Consider the following 20541-nt stretch of genomic DNA (forward strand, 5'->3'; position numbering starts at 1 on the left):
GGTGTATATAAAGGAAGGGTGATTTATCTGTTTACTTTAGAGAATTTAAAGGAAAGATATTCTGCTTGTATTCAGGTTCATAATTTAAATTTGAATTATTACTTGGAAAGGTTTACATGCTCCAATATTCAAAAACGCATCACGGTCCTAATACTGTATTTTTCTGTGGCTCCTCTTTTTGGTCTCTGGCTACATCCATACCACCACATAACACCTAAAATGGCATTTTCAAACTTTAACGATTTCTGTCCACACAAGCATTTTGTCACTGCATCAGTTTTAATTTCCATCCATTCTTACTTAACAGGCATTAAGATGCATATCAAGTGACCACTCACCAACACTGGATATGCCCATGCCAGTTGAAACAGGAAAGCAAACACTTGCCAGAGTTAACAGGAAGCATTTGGTCTTTTGTTGCAGATTGCTAGAATAATGGCTCCTCTGCTACAAAGTTGTTTCACTGTGAAACACAGAATTAACTGCATTACAGCCTTTTCAGCTGGTATTGATTATCCATGTTGCATTCACTTGTCACCAAGGCTAATGCCGGAAAGTGGTCATGTGATGAAAGCCCGATGAATCAGAGTAGGCTACGTCATGACCGCAAAGACCCCATCAGCAAGCAATTGTGAGTGTCTAGCCTTGTTAAAGGAGCAAGCCATTCTAGCCACTGGTCATGCATTATCATGACATCATGATGGTGTGGAAGTATCGGCCAGACTACAGACAAGGTGTTTCAGGAGCTTCTGTGTCGTCTGTGGGGGAGAGGAGCAACCTTTACCAGAGACTTCTGGCTGTTTTAAATTTGTCGACCTGTTAAGCTACACCAGAGGAAGGAAAACTGAAAAAGCATCACGTTATCATTATAACCTTTTCCACCACTTCAAGGTACACTGTGTAGAATTCAGTGGTATCTAGTGTTGAAAGTGTTGCAGCTGAACACCCCTCACCCTCTACTTCCAAACATGAAAAAGAACCTGTGGTAGCCTTCAGTTTAGTAGGCTATGGTGGTATTTAAGTATTTAAATGGCCCTTTCTTTGGTAAAGAAAACTACAATTCATACAATTCAGATGAAACGAACTAGTGAAAACATCATGAGGATTATTCTACATTCAATTTCTGCCAATAGTTTCCTTTCATCTAAATGTTACACACTGGACCTTTAAATCAAATCAGGGCTCATACTTCAGTATTTCATCAATAACCATCTCCCACAGTCATGAACTGACACATACTGATCATTTTGTAAGTTTTATTCAAGCAAGCAACAAACATTCAATAGGGATAAAATGGCAGAAAGGAACGCTTTCAATCAAAACTCTTCTAAAACCCCTCAATCATCATTTTTAATTTTAAATTTTTCTCTTTTTTTGTGCATTTTCTCTTTTTAACTCAGCGAAACTCGCCTGGTGTTTATGATGAGCCTGACTGGAGACTCGTTTCTGTTGCTTTTTTAACATATTATTTGACTTCTTTTTACTTTGTTTTGTGTATTTTTTACTTTTTCACTGTTAGATTCTTTTTTTTGTTGTTTTTGTTTTCCCCCATCGGTGAAGTTATTCTCAAGGTTCCCCATTCCTGTAAAAACACAAAAATAAGATATAAATACACTGTATACGTTTACAGTGAGAACAGTAAATTCACAGTAGTCACAGTTCAATCCACTATTAGTATTAGTGTAACGTGAGTAATGAGCTGTAACTTCTTGATGTCCTCTCCTTAAATTCGTACCTTGAGTTCAGACACTTGGAACACCAGCTGAATTTGTCACAGTCTTCTGGGCAGCTTCCTTGGCCTGGTGGGCCTGAAGCACAGCCACAGCCTCATCCACCTACAAACATGAAATGAACTAATGTTAGCAGCAGCACATCATTTCCTCAAATTTGACACAAAGCTAAATTTTCATTTGTTTGTAATAAGTTTATGTATTTCACAATTTGTGTTACATATTCCCCATCACAAAAATATCTTTAATTAGACAATATTAGTCTATAAAAAATCATCTGACTGATGTAATCATTTGAGCTCTAATATCAGTGAACTGACCTTCGAGCGGAGAGACTCTGGAGACTCCAGCATGTGGAGCAGCTCGGAGTTATCAATCTCCAGCAGCATGCCAGTGATCTTCCCGGCCAGGCTGGGATGCATGTTCTGGATCAGTGGGAAAAGACGCTCACCTAGAGGAGTGATAAACAGACAAGTCAAGTCAGGATGTAATCAACCCATGCCAAGGGCCAAATGCTAAAATGTAGTCTTAGATGGATAAATCCAGCAACACCAGTCCCAAGTTATAGAAAGAACACCATGTAAATACATGTTACATACGGCACCTGAGGATAGAAGTAGTACATACTAAATGGTACACTCTCAGGAAGAGCTACTGCTGAATCTTACCCAGCATCTGCTTCTGTTCCTGTGGTGGAGCAGCGGCCAGCATGGAGGCAGTCAGAGGCTCCTGTCCCTGAACGTGGACAGCAGGCTGAGGGACACGAAGATTTTTAAAGCACATCCACACTCAACTTTATTTTTGCAACTAGAGGACAAAATAGGTGAGTTCTGGCCGAACAATGGAATGTGCATTCCTACCTGCTGCATGGCGACTTGTTGCTGAGCATTCATGTGCTGCTGGGGATTTCGGACTCCTGCAGCATATTTGTACTGAGGGACTCCACGCACCGGAGCGGCAGCTGCAGCTGCTGCAGAGGCTGGTCTGGGCCCCATAGACTGAGCTGCAGGGAGAAGAGCCAACAACGGGACATGCTTATATAAAAGATACAAGAAGCAGCCATACAGTTGAACAATATTTGCTTTGCAGCTAAAAAGCTATTGACTGAGGATAAGGGACTGACCAACACGCTGGGTGGACATCATGCGAGGCACCTGAGACGCAGGCCGCATGGTACTGAAGGACTGAGGCCGTGGGGCTGAGGGACGCATGGCACCTGGCATGTTCTGGAAGTCTATGAATGCAGAAAAACATGGTGGCATCATGTACAAGTACAAACAGTTTTTGTCAGATTACTATCGATATACGCAGTGATAGAGGGATACTCACGCTGTGGCCGGACTCCTTGGGTGGTCCAGCGTGGGCTCGGTCGCAGCTGGGCCATCTGACCAGCAGCTGGGTAGTAAGCGGCACGGTTCTGGGTCTGAGGTATGGCTGCCATGAAGTACCCAGAGGGTGGAGCGGGCTGGTAAGGATTGATGACTGGGTTTGGAACAGCCCGCACGCTGGCCATGCGCTGCATGTACTGGTTGGTCAGGTGGGCTTGACGCTCCTCTTTCCGCTGGGCCAGGGCCACGTACAACGGCTTGGTGGCTACAATGCGTCCATTCATTTCAGTCACAGCTTTGGTGGCCTCCTCTGGAGACGAGAAGCAGACAAAGCCGAAGCCTTTGCTGCGCCCACCCTCCATCATCACCTGAGAGGAGAATCCAATTAAATCAGTTGCACGTCAAATAGTAACAATAGTATGCATAGTACACATACTAACTATGTAGCTACAGAGTTTCAGTGGTGATGACCAACTCAGCTACTGATAAAATCATAGGCTGTATATAAAGATGGGTCTCGGCCACCATCTGGTGACTGGCTGCAGTACAAGTCATAAATCCTGCCTACTCCATCTTAGTAGATGGGCCATACAAAAAACTCAAGTACAAGTCAAATATATTTTTTCGTTTGTCATTTTAGGTAGTTCTTATCACACTAATGTACTTTCACGTTTCCAGCACGTTTGGTTACATAACAAGGTAGAAAGTGATTGACAGCTGAAACAAACTCGAAAATTGGTTGAGCTTGTGTATCGGTGTGACGTCACTACGTGTTAATATCCAGGATATTTTGGATTCATTACTTGTGTGGAAGTGAAGTCATCCATCTCTATTAACAGTTGATGGATAAAATAAGAAAACAGCTGAAGTCTTACCTTTGCACTGGTTATGGTGCCAAATGGCGAGAACTCCTTTCGAAGGCGTTCATCATCAAGTCCATCATCAAGGTTCTTCACGTACAAGTTGACACCCTAAAAAAAAAGACATAGAAAGGGTGTAAACATTTTGCTTTCTAATGGTAATGCTAGATGTTCCTTTATAGATTGTTCCTTTATAATGCAATACATTTTCTTGTCTGTAGTACATATTTATCCCCAGAGTCTATGGTGAAACGTGGGGCCCATGAACTACAGTCACTGTTGCAGCTATTTTGGCCAGTGCAAACTACTGAAGAAGGAGCACTGAATTTGACAAAGCTGCTATTTTTCGTGACTGACCAGACAACGTATAAGAATATGAACATGATTTGATCATGGAATTCAAAACTGTCAATATCAGGTAGTAATGTTGAACCAAGCTGTATGCTTTGGTTTTGATTTGGTCAATTTGTGCTGGAAAAAGAAACAGTACCTGGTAGCGAGTCATGCGATCTTGTTTCATTTGCTCAAACTTGCGCTTCAGCTCAGTCTGCCGCTCGACCTTCTTCTGGGCTCGGCCGACATAGATCAGTTTTCCATTCATCTCCTTGCCGTTCATCTCATCCACTGCCTACAGCAACCAAGAAAACCACATCAACGTTTAGGGCAGAAATTTTTTAAACGTTTCCTGGTGGTCAGAAAAAAATCTAGTTCATCTTACTTTCTGGGCGTCCTCGTGCCTCTCAAAGCTGACGAACCCAAAGCCTCGAGACTTTCCACTGTCATCAGTCATGACGCGGATACTCATGGCATTTCCTAGACAACGGAGAGATCCAACCACAGCAACATTATTTACCACCATAACCTTTTACTTCAGAGGATCTAAAACACTGTATATGCATGTTCAGGAGCAGAGTCATTTCAAAGAGTCCAGTGAAATATGGCCTGCCTGACTCACCATATTTACTGAAGAGCTCCCTCAGGCTCTCCTCATCCATATCATCACCAAAGTTTTTTATGTAGACGTTTGTAAATTCCTTGGCTCTGGCACCCAGCTCAGCCTCGCGTTCTTTGCGAGATTTGAAGCGCCCGACGAATCTGCATTGAAATGGACATTTAGCTAAATTTAAATGCAAATAAGGGATAAAATGTTTTGGCCATTACAACAGAAAATCTAATTGTTTAGTGGACTTTGAGTTAGTTTAATATCATTAAGATTCTTCAACGTATTATAAATAATGCACACAACAGTCTTTATTTTGCACACATCTTGTTATTCAGTCACATTTGTAAAGAAACTCAAGCATCATTATAAAACCCAACAGACCAGGTTGAATAATTCATTTTCATGTTAACAAACTAACTCAAAACAGTTTAAAACTGGTTAAAGACATTCACTTACACTTTTCGGTCATTGAGCAGCATGCCATTCATTTTCTCAATGGCTCGTTCGGCTGCCTCCTGAGTCTCAAAATGCACAAAGCCGTAGCCTTTAGAGCCATTCTCATCACAAACCACCTTAGAGGGAGGAAACACATGCATTTGTTTAAAGCTCCACACACATGCAGTAATAGTATGTTAAACCTGAAATATTCCAGACGATTTTATAAACTGACCACCGATTGCAGGGTCGCTCTGGGAGCCTCAATATAAGATAAGATACTATATATTAGTTTACATACAAAATCATTATTTAGGTAAGGGAACATTCCTCGTATGCCTTGCAGACCCCACCCAATATAAGCTTTGATGCACTTAACTTGTATGTTTTTGCATTCCCACAACTGCCATGTCCACAACACTCTAATCTATTATTGGTTTTAACCAGCGTAAAAAAATGACTCTTAAGCTGCTTTCAAACCGGACATTTTCCTCAGGGGGGCTATATGTGAGACTGCAAATGTGCAAGTCAGTTGCTCTGGACATTTTCCAGAACTTTTTATTGTGAGCCCATAGTAGAAAAATATCTGGAAAATTCATGGTAAGCGAGTGGCCATGTCGAAGTTTGTAACACGCAACAAAAATCCAATGAAGATGTCAACTTCAAGTAATTGAGATTCACGAGTTTTTGGCGATATGGGCAGACACCGGTTCTAGATGTGTTGTAAAGAAAATTTATTTTCAGAGCTGTAGTTATGTACGTTATGTCCTGCCTCCTACATTTTCTACCCAGACCCCAACCCCCTTGATTGAATGTTCTGGATATTTTCCTGTTAGAAACACGAGTGACCCTGACAACCTCCTTCAGCGTTCTTCATATCTGAAAAACAAACTCCAGAAAAAGTACAGACCTAATTTTCTGAACATTTTGAGGAGTTCATGTCTGAATACAGGTTTATGGTATCAGCTGGATGACTGGTATCCCTGAGTGCTTTGTCATTGTAAAACATTTGTTTCTCATGTCTCTACAGTCAAGACAAAACAAGGACATTTACATGGTACACACACATGCAAAATATGCTAACACCCAATGCAAAACCACAGCAGGAACAGTTGACCATCCCCCCATTTCAAGGTTAGTTAGTAACTAGGCTGAGATGGCCACGGGTTTTATACCTTGCATGACAGGATGTTGCCAAAAGCAGAGAAGGTGTCATATAAAGCCTTGTTGTCAATGGACTTGTCGAGATTCTTGATGAAGATGTTTCCCACGCCACTTTTTCTCAATGATGGATCACGCTGCGACCACATGATGCGCACAGGCCGCCCCTTGATCACATCGAAGTTCATTGTGTCCAAGGCACGCTCCGCTGCAGGGACAAACACATGGACATGGTTTAGGGTTTTGGAACATCTGAATTTTCAAGTGCTGGATACAGCCACATATGTTAAAGGTGGGATTGTGGCTGCTGGGAAACTAAATAACAGAAAACTGGATCTTCGAGTTTCTCTCCCCACCACCCAATTAAAAAGATGATGATGGTTTCACTGCTGTTGCAAACATTTACATTTGTTAGTACTAAAGGTGTCGGCTATCCTTTAATCTCTTGCTCCAGGGTGGCTTGACAGTGGGTGTTAATGAATTCATCCACTTCCTATGGAGTAGAATTACAAACTGGGATATCCTGGTCACAGATATATCAGCACAATTGTATTAGCAAACTCTGGCAAAATCCAGTTGAGCTTTCAAGTTTGCAGTGTTATACAATAATAGTATCACACTCCATCTACAGTACGTGGCACCCATCTAATACATTGTATATTAAGAGGCTCTTAGTGTAAAAGGCTCAACAGAATATATCTCAGTGAAAACACAAAAACACGCCCAAGAGAACCAGAAGGTAAATGCAGATCTGTGCTCTTATCACTAGAATGCAGATAAAGTTATGTGGAGGGTTGATATTTGGTTTTCTGGGGTACACCGCTTCTTTCAGACAGTCACTGAACTCTTCTTATTGTTTATAGAGAAGTTGTGTGTAAAAACCCAAATGTCCAAGTCAGCTGCTCTGGACATTTTACTTTCCCAGCCAGCCCCCTTATACGATATCAGGAAAACGTCAGACATTAACTCTAAATTGTCCAAGAACCAATTTTATGGACATTATACAGGGTCGATTTTCTCTGATCGGACATTTCAAAGTTACTTCTATATGCCTAAATGGTTACAAAGCAACCTGTCAGCACATTCGGTCGAACAGTCTGGGTGTTGTCCTGATACATCAGCGATTAAAAGACCCCACTGAGTGCTGCCAGCTAGCAGTCCTCTGCTACATTACTGGGGTGGGGTGGGCAGGATGTGGCGCCGTGTCTGCTACGCCACTGCTGGGGAGGTTCAACTGAGGAGACCCCCTGACAACATGTCGGCCGCAGTCACGTGTAGTGCAGGGAGGCTCGCTCTCACTTGTCAAGACTGTCATTTAAAACGCACACATTCCTTTTACGTTTAAACACATTTGAGAGGTGATACATACCATCCGCTGGCTGCTGGAAGTTCACATACGCGTAACCGAGCGAGCGCCGGGTGATCATGTCCCTGCAGACCCGGATCGAGAGGATGGCTCCGGCGGGGCTGAATTTCTCGTACAGCATGGCCTCGGTCACATCTTGATGCAGATCCCCGACGTAAAGCGAGGCCATGGGGTAACTGGGAGCACTGGGGTTCATGGTTCGTCGGCTGGGGGGGATGGGGAGACTAGCTAAACACTCGGGCGAAGCTAGTTTAACCTTAACTGGGAAAATTAAAAAAAAAAAGTTTCGGCTACAAAACGAAGCTAACGATCGCTAGCGTCGCGTCGGTTCGGGGGTGGTACACGTTAGCAACCGTTGGCTTGTCAGTTGCGGTGTTTCTCGGGTGGAATGAAGTAAAACCAATGTGTTAAAATGTCGGTTCAACCTGACACACGAACGATAAAAGCGAGATTTAACGTTACTTGGCCTGAACACGTCGACTGAAACACTCGAGTTAACCGCAGCCGCTTCCTTCTTCTCTACGTTACCGTCCGGCCCGCGGGTGTCTGCTCCGGCTTCACCGACTTGTTACAAAAAGGGGGAAAAAATAAAAGGATTTTTTGGCTTTTTTAAATGTTTTGAATTTTTTTTTTAATTTTTTTTTTTTATAGAACGTGTGCCGAGCGAGCTCAGGAGCACACGCGCACTCACACAGCGCTAACAGCCGGGGTAGAGGGGAAGGACGCGACGAGGAAGTGGTGGTATATATACCAGGCATGGCGTCATCGGAGCGGGCCAATCAGCGTCCAGTGTGGTGGGAAAAAAAAGGTCCCACCAAGGGGCGTTACCCTCCAAACTGTGCGCATGATGATGAAATCGTGTAAAACGTGTTGTGAAAGACTAACACACACAACTACACACCCACACACACAACTACACACTCACACACACAACAACACTCTCACACACACAACTACACACCCACACACACAACTACACACTCACACACACAACTACACACCCACACACACAACTACACGACCACACACTCACACACAACTACACAACCACACACACAACCACACACACAACTACACTACCACACACACAACTACACAACCACACACACAACCACACACACAACTACACAATCTCACACACACAACTACACACCCACATACACAACTACACAACCACATACACAACCACACACTCACACACAACTACACAACCACACACACACAACTACACAACCTCACACACACAACGACACACACATTTGCACAACCACACACTCACACACACAACCACACACCAACATACACAACCACACAACTACACAACCACACACACAACCACACACACAACTACACTACCACACACACAACTACACGGCCACACACACAACCACACACACAACTACACAATCTCACACACACAACTACACACCCACATACACAACTACACAACCACATACACAACCACACACTCACACACAACTACACAACCACACACACACAACTACACAACCTCACACACACAACGACACACACATTTACACAACCATACACTCACACACACAACAACACACACATTTACACAACCATACACTCACACACACAACAACACACACATTTACACAACCACACACTCACACACACAACCACACACTCACACACACAACCACACACTCACATACACAACCACACCTTTACACAACCACACACTCAACCACACACTCACATACACAACCACACACACAAGTCTCATCTGGGACGAATAAATATAAATCACTCCTTCAATTTACCTATAACCCAATCTTAATTTCAACCTTATCTTAACCTTACCCTTATTCTAACCTTAACCCAACCCTAACCTTACCCTTAGCCTAAATTCAACCTTATAACCTAACCTCAACCTTACCGTTAACCTAACCTTATCTTAATCTTAACCCAACTCTGTCCCCAATCTGACACACCCACACACACTCCTAAACGGTCTACAGTCCTGCGGATGTCATGGGCTGGTCATGGGCCTTTTACTGAAGCACCACACGTGACATTCCTCATTTGATAAGCATGTAAGTTAATTCAAGGAACACACACACACATACAATTTAAGAAGTGTGGTATCCAGCCTTGAGGAACCTTATCATCTTTAATCAAAGTGAGACAGAGCCTCGTTAGTTACCAGATTTGTTTTAGCCTTTACAGTAAAGGCTGTTGATCAAATCTATATTTCTCAAAAATGCCACTGTAATGGACCTGCTGATGGAAGACTGGGCTTTGTAATGTGACAGATGCACTATTGCTCATGAATATGTGGTTAACAACAGCGTGAAGGCTGTGAAAAGAGAAAAATAGATTTTAGCATTTGACATTTGTGCAAAAATGAAATGAAAATATGCTGCGTTGTCACTTCTCCTGTGAGTTAGGCTTGTTTTTTAGTCATGCAGGGTTCAACAAATCATTCCTGTGTCCGTGTGGAGGTGCATATCAAAATAATCTGGCCTGTCCACCATGAAATGAACATAAGATAAATATCTGTTAAGGTGGACAGATCATGTGTCATGTTTTTTTTTTTCTCTCCTGATGCCTGACACGACAGATCCTTTCCCAGACTGCTTTTGAAAGGTCCAATAATGGATAGAGCAATTATTACATTAATTATATATTAATCATAATAATGGGAAATTGCTCCATTGTATCTTTATGGAGTACATGCAGCACAACAAAAAGCCATCACCATTATCAGAGGGCTGTGTTGTCAGCAAAAGATTTATCAACCTTTATCAAGTTACCGTCTTTCTGACACTTCACATCAATCACACTGAATAAGATATTTTTTTTAATCCACCAGAAATCATGATATCAAGGATTCATAGAAAGAAAGCTGAATCTGCATGGCCTCTCTATTCTCGATATTAGTGTAGATTTTTATATTAGAGTTGCAACAGCTTCTGCCTTTGACTCTCTACCCAAAACAAACCTATTAGCAGAAGACAACAGTGTCTAACATGAATATAGAGGGGTATTATAGGGGTGTTTATAGTATTAATGCAGATGTAAATGTCTAAGAGATGAAGGGAGCAACAAGGACAAATATGATAGATTTGCCTGGAATAGTAGTATACATATCAAAAACATATTTTAGTTTTATTTCATTTTTTATCTCAAATAAATTTGTTTTGTTGTGTCTTAATTTTATTTTCTGCAATTTTACTTTACTGTGGTTTGTTCACTACTGGGGAAAATAAAAACATTTTTAGAAATTCAGATTTGTATCTTTAAAACAAAGACATTTCTGATTGAATAAATAACACAGGCAGACACTGACTGTTTACGTGATTGTTAACCTGACTACATCCTGTGGTCACTGAGGATTTCTTCAGCTTGCATTATAAATAGTGTCAGAGGCCCAACTCGGTTTCTCATATGCTTTAATAATGTAAAAGCATGATTCAACATGTACAGTTAGAAAAAAAGACAAACACCACACTTGATTTTGATGTTTTAATTCCACTCACATGAAAGCCAAATAAAGTACTCGGAGTGTAAGTTGCAAATTCTGAATCTAGCATCCCATCTTTATTTTTAAAACCAAGATCTGTAATTAGAAGAAACTCGCACTACTTTGTGACTTATGGTCACATCGTAGCTTTCTACTAAGTTTCAGTTTAAATTTAGAGTTGTTTAGTTGGTCTTTTCACAATGTTGTTTCAAGGAAGGAAAATGTTACCGTTTAACCACCTGGTTTAAGCTAAATGCTAAGCAAAACCTGCCAGTCTCAAAGCACACCTAACCCTCACACCATACTACTGAGAACACACACATACATACATTCCAGGAGTCAAATCAAGAGTCAAAGAGAATAAAATACACAAAATAAAGGAAAATACAAAAACACCTGAATAGAAAAGAGTAGAAAGCCACATATAAGCACATGGCCAAAGTATCTTATGCACTGCTGAAAAGATAAAATATCAAAAGTTACAGTATTGAGCCATTTTATCAAGTTGTTCACTTTGTCTTCGGCTATCTATACCTTGTCATGTTGTATGGAAAAAAAAAAATGCAGGAAAATTATAGTCTGTACATTTCACTGAGAGTGACAAGATGTCTGTTAACATTGGAATGTAATCCTCTCAATAAAAATGCCAGCTGCAGTTTTCCCAAAGTGGCCATTCATTCAGAAAAATGTTCCCAACGCCCAAATGCACATAGAACCCAGAGCCAGAACATGTACCATCCATAACAATCACTACCTGCTACACTGGACACAGACAGGCCCAAATACAAGCAATATGGTGATGGATCTTTACCAAGGTGAATCCCACCAGAGAACTCATTCATGGTGAATTCAAACTGCTATGACCACTTTTACAGTCGGTACAGTTTCTATGTCCAAGTGTCACAAATATTGAAAATGTTCAGTTCAAGTAAAAACACACATTTTATCAAAATGACAGTTTGAGGGCTTTTTTTGATTGTGTATTCCTGCAACAGCAGCAGTTTGCTACAGTAAATAAGATTAAAGAGAGTGGCGCAGATTTTAAATCTAAAGGGGTTTTTTCATTTGGACTGAACCACGAACAAACAAAATAAACATCCACTGACTCACACGATGAGTAATGTCCCAAAAGAAACAAAACACCAACAAAAAAATACCAGATCTATTCCAATCTTTTCTCTGTGGAGGTGCTCATACAATTAACACACACTTTAATGTATGCACACACATACTGTACTTTACACATCATGAGTGGAGTGTAACCATACATTATCTGTGCAGACACAACCACACACACAACTTAGGCTGGTGAGAGGTAAAAAATGTGTTTTTGTTTGTTTTCTTTATTCTCTGTCGTTCAGTTCTCAGTTGATTGCTCAGTCTGCCCTCCCTGCTCCCCCTGCTCTCCCTCGACCTCGCCTTCGCCTTCTCCTTCTCCCTGGGCGTCTGACAACCACAGCTGCAATAAAGCACAGGATATTAGGATTAGCCCACACTCTTTAGTGATATTTACGCAAAAGTAATGCGGTACTCAATCTACATCAGTTTAGAAATGATGGGATAGTAGAAAGTGAGAGTGTAAGACACTGCTGACGAGTAGGAAATAAAAATGGGCACGTACTGTCAGATTGTCACGGAGCAGCTGCATGATCAAGGTGCTGTCTTTGTAGCTGTCATCTTTGACAGTGTCCAGCTGGGAAACAGCATCGTCAAAGGCCTAGAGGAGAAAATAACAACATGAAAGATATCTTTAGTTGGTACAAGTCAAACAGTCAGGACTTATCAACCAATTAACCTAATATTACAATCAGCTCTAAATCGTAGTTTCATTTGTCAAATGTTAAAGTTTTGTTTAAAATAAGTTATATTACTGTCACGCCTGATCTCTTTTCTTTGCTCTTCTTCAATGAGCAAATATTGGACAGACGTGACAAAGTTTTGTTTAAACACTCACAACAACCATGTTTTTCCTCATTATGATCTAAGTCATAAAAATTACTTCACAGCTCCAGGAAATGGGACCTTCCCAGTAGAATGTGAAGGCAGACAAAGAGCCATCAGTACTTCCAAAAACACATTTTCAACCACTTTCAATACAATTCTTCAGAGGACACACATTGAAACAAACAGATGAAAAATCAGTGAGAAATACAACAGGTTCTTACTTTTCTGGCCAGATCACAGGCAGAATCTGGACATTTGGCAATCTCATAGTAGAAGACGGAGAAATTCAGAGCAAGGCCCAGGCGAATGGGATTTGTTGATTGCATTTTTTCATAGCTGATGTCCAAGGCCGCCTTGTAAGCTTCTTTTGAGCTTTCGATAATGGCTACAAGTAGAAAACATAAAGCAACATTTGAAATGGAAAACACAAGATTTATTTCAATATTTATACTTAACTTAAGGATGCAAAAGCAGAACTTTAACATACTGCTGCCTGTTCAACTCCTTCAAACTGCTCTAAATGTCTTGTATGGGTGTAGTTAATGATTCTTTTTAATTATTAATGTTATATTGTTACCCAGTTTTTATTTTAAATAACTAATTAAAATTAAACTTACCAACATCAGTTCAATAAGAACTATCAAAAGCCATCTTGTACTTTCACTTTTTAGTTTGGTCTATTTCCCATTTTTAATGAGGTGGTGTTTAAGATCTATTCCACAGTCAGCCACGAGGGGGCGATCAAGAAGGTTTGGCTTCACATTGGGGGGCCATCATGTCATCCATCTTCTATATGGCTCCATGGTGCAAACCATTTTTTCACAGTCCACGTTTGAATTGGGCCAGTATTTTACAGTTAGTTATTTCAGTAACATGAATAACAAAGTGCAGAGACTGAAAAACAGTATTAACCTCCTAATAATTAATGAAGTAGAATAGTTACTACTTCATTACTTACTACCCCCACTGATTCAGGACAGTTTATTCAGTGTTTGTTAATTATATGGATGCAAGACTGAAGGATCAAAGGTGAAAAACAACCCCAAAGGGATTATTGTGGGTTTCCCCATTGAGATTAAAAATTGAAATTATATTTTCAGTGGTGCTGAAAAACAATAACTCGAAATTAGGGAGGGGAAAAAAAAGGTCATCACCCAGGCAGTTCGGGTTACCACAGCCACTTGAAAGAAAAGATGAAACCAAAAAAAAACTAGCAGCCAGCACCATGGTTCCCCCTGTTTCCATGGTTACCCAGCAGCAGCCTCAACTGCATTTTAGCCAGCAGTTCTAGGTCAAGGACGGGGAGGTTGTCCATGTTCTGGCCTCAAACAACACCTGAAGCAAGCCTCTCCTCAGCTTAAAAAAGAGGCATAAATCAGCATTCAACAGATGTGTAACAGCCAATTACCATAGAAACAAAGGGCCCAAACACTCAGCAGGGTGTGTTGTTCGGAAATGGCACAATTCAATATTTTGTGTGTGAAGCGTCTTGCACACTGCTCAGGACCCCAAGGGAAGTAATTCCCTTGGTGCTGCTGACAACTTCCTTGAGTGAGGTGCCAGGTGGAGACTTGCAGTGTGTGAGACAGCAGCCGTTTGAGGACAAAGGCAGGTCTACTTTACTCACCTGTCTTATCTGATGCCACCTCAGCCAGGTAACGGTAGTAGTCTCCCTTCATCTTCAGGAAGAAAACTTTGCTGTCAGCCTCCACAGCTTTTGGGATCAGATGATTGTCGAGCAGATCCTGCAAGTGACAATTGTGCAGCATTAGTGTTGAAACTAAACGACACCAGGGGCCTGCACCAAGACAAAGCATTTGCTGGGTAACTTCAGATACAACTTCGGTTCTTCAGTCTTATGAAGCTAAGTTTAAGTTTGAGGTAACAGCTTAAAACCTGTCAATGACCAAACTCCTGATTACTTGAAAACAAGAGTTATCGATTTACAGAATCCTGACAGGGACGAGAAGAGTTTAGGCCACAGAAAAGTGAGAAATACTACATGTCTGCAGATTTCTTAATAGATTAGTGGAATTGTCTTCCCACCCCTAAACTTTGATTGAGGCATTTACTCTCTCTACTTCCACCACCCCTCTTCACTGTCTGTGTCTTACCAGCACTTCCTTGCAGGTAGTATTCAGCTCCTCCTCAATAACCTTCTTGTACTTTGTGACCTCAAGGATTTTCCCTTCTTCAGTCTTCTGCTCAATGTCGGATATCACCCTCCAGGAGGACCTCTTAGCCCCCACCACGTTCTTGTAGGCAACAGAGAGGAGGTTGCGGTCCTCACTCTGGAGCTCCTCATTCATCTCTGCAACCGCCTTCATGGCTTCCGCCATGTCATCATATCGCTCAGCCTGCTCAGCCAATTTTGATCTCCGTACCAGCTGTTCCTTGTCTGCCATGGTTCCTGTGTGGGGTGAGGAAGGAAAGACAGAGGAGAGGGAGATGGGAAGGACAAAACAAAGGGGAAAGGAGGTGGATTAAGAAGACAGAAGAGAGACAGAGTAGGGGGAGGGCAGGAACAGGGATAAAATGAAAGGAAAAACATGAAGGGGGAGGGATTTGATCATTTTACTTGAATGCAGAAGGAATACAGATCATGTAAACATGATTTTCATACAAAATATTTCAAGCATGCATTTAAATTTGTGACTCAAGAATTTCTTAAATTATATTTTGGAATATATTTTATGATACAAAAATGGCAATGAGTTAAAGGGAAATGTGTTTTTAATACTTTTTAATATATAAAACATCAAATGAACAAAAGATCCATGTTAGATGACTCAAAATTCAAAATACTGGGGAAACCAAATGGAATTTTGGCATGTTGGGGCAGGGTTGCAAGTAATTATTTGGTTAATTATAAATACATCTTATTATGTTCTATGAATCATTGGTCATTTGGTCTCAAACCTCACTAGAAATCATAAAAGGTATGTCCTTCACAGTTCCCCTGAACACCCCTCAAAATAATACGTTTTTGGGGGGGTTTGACCAATCCCTCATACTGAACATCTGAATCTCAAAAATAAAGCCCTTGCAGATACATTAGATTTAATTATGTAAAAACAAGAGCAAGTTTTCAAAGCTGAAACCAAATTATGTTTTTTGGCATGAATTATCAAACACTTATGTAAATCGCTTTATTACCTTTCTGTCATTTAATTAGCTTATTACACCTCATTAAAATTAAAATGCATGAATGCACACCAGGTTGAATATAATTAAAAGAGAACCATAAGAGAAATGCAGATGAGGCAAAACAGATCATGTGTCAACTCGGTCCAGTTATACATTTCTGTTCTATGGAGACGTTATAAACCAGTCAGACCCCTCAGGTCACCTGGGACGAATCTCTGTCTGTCCCCAGAGTCAAAGCTGCATCCAGTTTTTATGCTCCCCATGTGGAACACAATCCCAGAGAACTGCAGGTCTGCTGCACCTCTTAGTTTTTTTGAATCAATGTTGAAGACTTTCCTGTTTGCCACGACCTTTTATTAAATGAAATAGTTAATCATTTCTTACACTGAATTGGTACTTTTACTATTATATATTTTTTTAATTCTATGAAACATTTAATTTCTTTTTTGTATTGTCTAATGTCGCTTTAACTATGATGCTTTTTATAATTGATGTAAAGCACTTTGACTTGACTTGAGTTGAAATGTGCTACACAAATAAACTTGCCTTTCCTTGTTCCAATCAAACCCCTGCTGACTCCCAATCAACTGTTTGTTTTTTTCAGGTATTGTATTTTTTTCTTTATGCATCTTTAATTTCTCTTTTGTAGTGTCTGATGTTGCTTTTTCAATTCACCATGCTGCTGTTTGTATTTGACGTAATGCAAAATGAAATTGTTTAAATGTGCTACACAAATAACCCTGCTGACACCACCCTCACTCTTTTCATCCAGAAATCCTGAACGTTATTCATTCTCCATGCAACTTTAATATTTTCTAAATGCTTTTTTTGTGTTGTCTGGTGTTGCTCTAACAATTCATCATGGAGCCTTTAACTAAAAAATAAAGCATGTCTCCCCTTGTTCTGTTCAAACCCGTGCTGACCCCCACCTCACCGCTTCTCATCCAGAGGTAGGGCTCCTGTCTCTTTCGTAACACTTGATCTGAGGATGCCTGCAGGACTGTGGCAGCAGCAACACAAACATGAACAAACAAAAGCTTTGCAGTTCCTTACAAGCAGCTTCTGGACCAACCCAGCAGCGAGAAATCACACAGTGACTCGCCAGCGATGCAGACACCTGCGCCCTTCTGAGGAATGTCGGCCACCCAGTTCTACGCCTCACACATACACACACACACACCTGCCCCACCGACCGAGCTCCCACGGTGTACGGGGGAGACAGTCGTCGAACAGTCGGTCTGTGATATTTCGCTTTAATATTCGAACAGCTCCATGCGGGGAAATGTCCGCAAACGCGCAGCCGTCGGTAACAGCGTCCTCCCCGGTTCGGTTCCTACTGTAACGCAAGCAGCCTCGCGTAGCTCCCTCCACAGTGAACGCCCTTTTTTTTTCGCTTCCCGGAAAACAAGCCGTAGCTGCGGGTTATACGAGCTCTACGCGGTCGGTAGTTAGAGGTCGCTTCGGTCAATGATTTAGTCGAAGATGCGTCTCCTGAACACGGTGAACGAATAACAATAGATGGGTTAAAGTGCAGCGGCTCCTCGCATCCAGCCGCCGCCGAACAATGACCGGGCAGCGGAGCGTCGCTGTCTCGCACTCGCGGTCGGCGTCCACGGTATTTTAAATTAAAAAGGCCGTCCCCTGGAGCACAAAGCTATTGTTAGCGGTTCTCCGTCGAGCCTACAACCGACGGAAAGCGGTGTAATTAAGGGGAACTGACCTGCGTTGAGTCGCTCCTTCACACGGTGACGCTCCTGGTTCCCTGCTGCACAGCTGATGCTCGCTCCCGCTTCATCCACGGGGTTTCCTTCCAATCAAAGACGCAGCGGCACGGTCGCACCGGGGCCGATGACGTCAAAGCCGTGTTGCCAGGGGCGACCGAGTTTACGGCAAGAAAAATATAAAATCCATGTACACCCAATCCTTGAAATCATTAAAAAAAATAATGATCAATAAAAATCAACGTTTTTCCGAAACATATTTTATGAAAACCCGAATTTTTACTCCTAATTTAATCTTGTACCTACAAAAAGTTACGCCCAGGTCTGCCCGCAAAGACTCATGGGAGATGTAGTTGGTGTGGCGAGAGGAAGTTGAGATTTTACCGCTTGAATGTCTTAAAATAGTCGCTGACATTGTGTAAAAATAATGTTAGTTGTGTGCCAGGAAGTGAGGTGGTGGTGACTCGAAGTGGTTGAATGAAAAAAAATCACTTTTTAATCTATAGGTGTCTTAAATGCTGATTTATGATGGTTGTTAGATGAAAAGTGAAGTTTTTCTTGACACATTTTGTCACACTATCTATATATCTATGGGACCTTGCATGGCTATTGTGTATATTGAGATAACATCTTAATGAAGGATAAAAAACAAGTTATCAATAAAAAATACAGTTATGTTTAACTTAGGTCTTAATGCAGATGTATTTGAATTCTGCAGACTGTGGCTGTTAACACTAGTGCACTGAAGAGAACAATATATCATGACCCGTTTTTATCTTACAAACATTATTAAATGTGCATGATTAAATGCAAAATCATGAAAAGTTCCAAAAATTTGATGAGTAATCCAGTGAACGGAGATTTTGACCCATCACTGAGCTCTACAGTGCGTGACAGGTTATATCCCAGATAATACTACTGATCCCACTGAGATGTGACATGATTTTTGACCATATAACCATAAATCTGTCTTTGAATGTAAATAGGTGACACAAGTGGCTGCTTCACTGGGCTTTACAATTAATCTGCATGTTTTTTCTTGTGCTAATGAACATTAGTCAACCCAACGGCTTGGCAGGCATGCGCCTGTAAACTCGTGTATATCTTGTTCTACGAGCTTATATAAAATAGCTTGAATTACTAATGAGTCACACCCCTTGACTTGTTATATGAAAGGAAAAAAAGGTTTCAATATGAACTTCTTTGTGAGTGAAGAGTGCAGATAAGTTTCTGGATTCATCGGGTGGGCAGCCTCTCAAAAACTAGTGAACTTGGCCTATGAGGGTGATGTAAGGCCCAACAGAGTTTGTTCACAGGATTCATGTAGAGAGATGGTTTCAATACCACAGGGAACTTGGTGACAGGTATGATTTGAGGAAGTGGATAAACACTGATGGCAGCTGGATACACAACATTTCATTACAACCAACAACAGAAGTGAAACTCAATAAAAATGCTCCCTGAAAAATAACCCAAGCTCTGGAGGCTGCATATTTGAAATCGCCTCCAGGTATAAAATAGTAAGATTTGAAGACATTCTTAAAGGTATAGAATGATAATCTAGCTATGATGTTTTAATAATCCGGTGTTAATCAGAGAGGAGTAAGTCTGTACTGATTTTAAAACACAAGCTAGGTCCAGATGTCGTTACTGATAATAAAACAGCACTGTTGCCATGGTGGTGACTGACCAGCATGGATCAGAAACCTCAGTTGTTTTTCTGAAGAATAAAATGCATTATTAAATAAATAATAATAAATAATTAATCAATCTTGGATTTCATTTCGAAAGCAGAAAGTGGTTTTATCCTTTTAAGCTGAGACCTACACCTGCATGGCCTGGATATAAATGAAAGCCAGTTGGAATCTATTAAATTCCTTCACCTAATTAATTGTTTAATTTCATTTTGTGCAGATATTCTCTTTCACCCACTCCGTCGTGGGCCTGGGTTCAAACAGAGATTCTGTAACAGAAAAAGGAGCTTGCAGATGTGTGTGTTTGTGTATGAATGTGTATGTTCGTATGAATGAACATGTATTGTGTCATTCTCATTCACAAGGTTACAGACGGGAAGTAAGGGGGAAGGAAGGAGGTGGATCGTGTGTGAGGATGCAGGAGAACAATGTGAGTTGTGACTCGTTCAGCTGATCCTTATTCATCATTAAAATGCATTAAAAATTTGAGCAGTATTACGTGACCTTGCTTCAGTTCTGGTTCTTTTGTTTTTATGTTGTTCACTTCAAGTCTTATTTTCTGCTCCTGTTCAGTTTCCCACAGATTATCATTTCAGATTCAAGATTTCTTTATAGTCACATTTTATCATACTGGTGTCAATGAGTAAAATTCCTGTGTTTGGGCTGCTCAACACAGCAGCAATAAATAATTACAGTGTGCGTAAGTGCTAATGTTGATTAAG

The 20541-nt window shown here is 41.1% G+C and overlaps 2 protein-coding genes and 1 non-coding gene across 3 annotated transcripts; all 3 read right to left on the reverse strand.

Annotated features, from left to right (window-relative positions):
- Positions 1–1242: 1242 nt before the first annotated feature.
- pabpc1b (poly A binding protein, cytoplasmic 1 b) lies at positions 1243–10839 on the reverse strand. The gene is made up of 15 exons (XM_069516374.1): positions 9353–10839; positions 7827–9138; positions 6472–6665; positions 5318–5433; positions 4874–5013; positions 4637–4731; positions 4409–4546; positions 3934–4029; positions 3060–3426; positions 2854–2964; positions 2591–2733; positions 2399–2483; positions 2051–2181; positions 1736–1835; positions 1243–1582 (listed from the first exon to the last, which is right to left on the reverse strand). Exons 2-14 carry the CDS (start codon positions 8017–8019, stop codon positions 1743–1745), a joined length of 1902 nt encoding a protein of 633 aa, XP_069372475.1. The 5' UTR covers positions 8020–9138; positions 9353–10839; the 3' UTR covers positions 1243–1582; positions 1736–1742.
- LOC138405971 (small nucleolar RNA SNORA5) lies at positions 4128–4259 on the reverse strand. Its single transcript, XR_011239642.1, has one exon. It is a non-coding gene; the product is annotated as a small nucleolar RNA SNORA5 (small nucleolar RNA).
- A 462-nt stretch (positions 10840–11301) lies between the features above and the next one.
- LOC109638824 (14-3-3 protein eta-like) lies at positions 11302–18264 on the reverse strand. The gene is made up of 6 exons (XM_020101975.2): positions 18125–18264; positions 15372–15667; positions 14885–15002; positions 13479–13642; positions 12935–13030; positions 11302–12772 (listed from the first exon to the last, which is right to left on the reverse strand). The coding sequence occupies exons 2-6, from the start codon at positions 15660–15662 to the stop codon at positions 12671–12673; spliced, it is 771 nt and encodes a 256-aa protein (XP_019957534.1). The 5' UTR covers positions 15663–15667; positions 18125–18264; the 3' UTR covers positions 11302–12670.
- Positions 18265–20541: the final 2277 nt, after the last annotated feature.

The sequence above is a fragment of the Paralichthys olivaceus genome, chromosome 20, assembly GCF_024713975.1.
Source record: "Paralichthys olivaceus isolate ysfri-2021 chromosome 20, ASM2471397v2, whole genome shotgun sequence".
NCBI lineage: Eukaryota > Metazoa > Chordata > Actinopteri > Pleuronectiformes > Paralichthyidae > Paralichthys > Paralichthys olivaceus.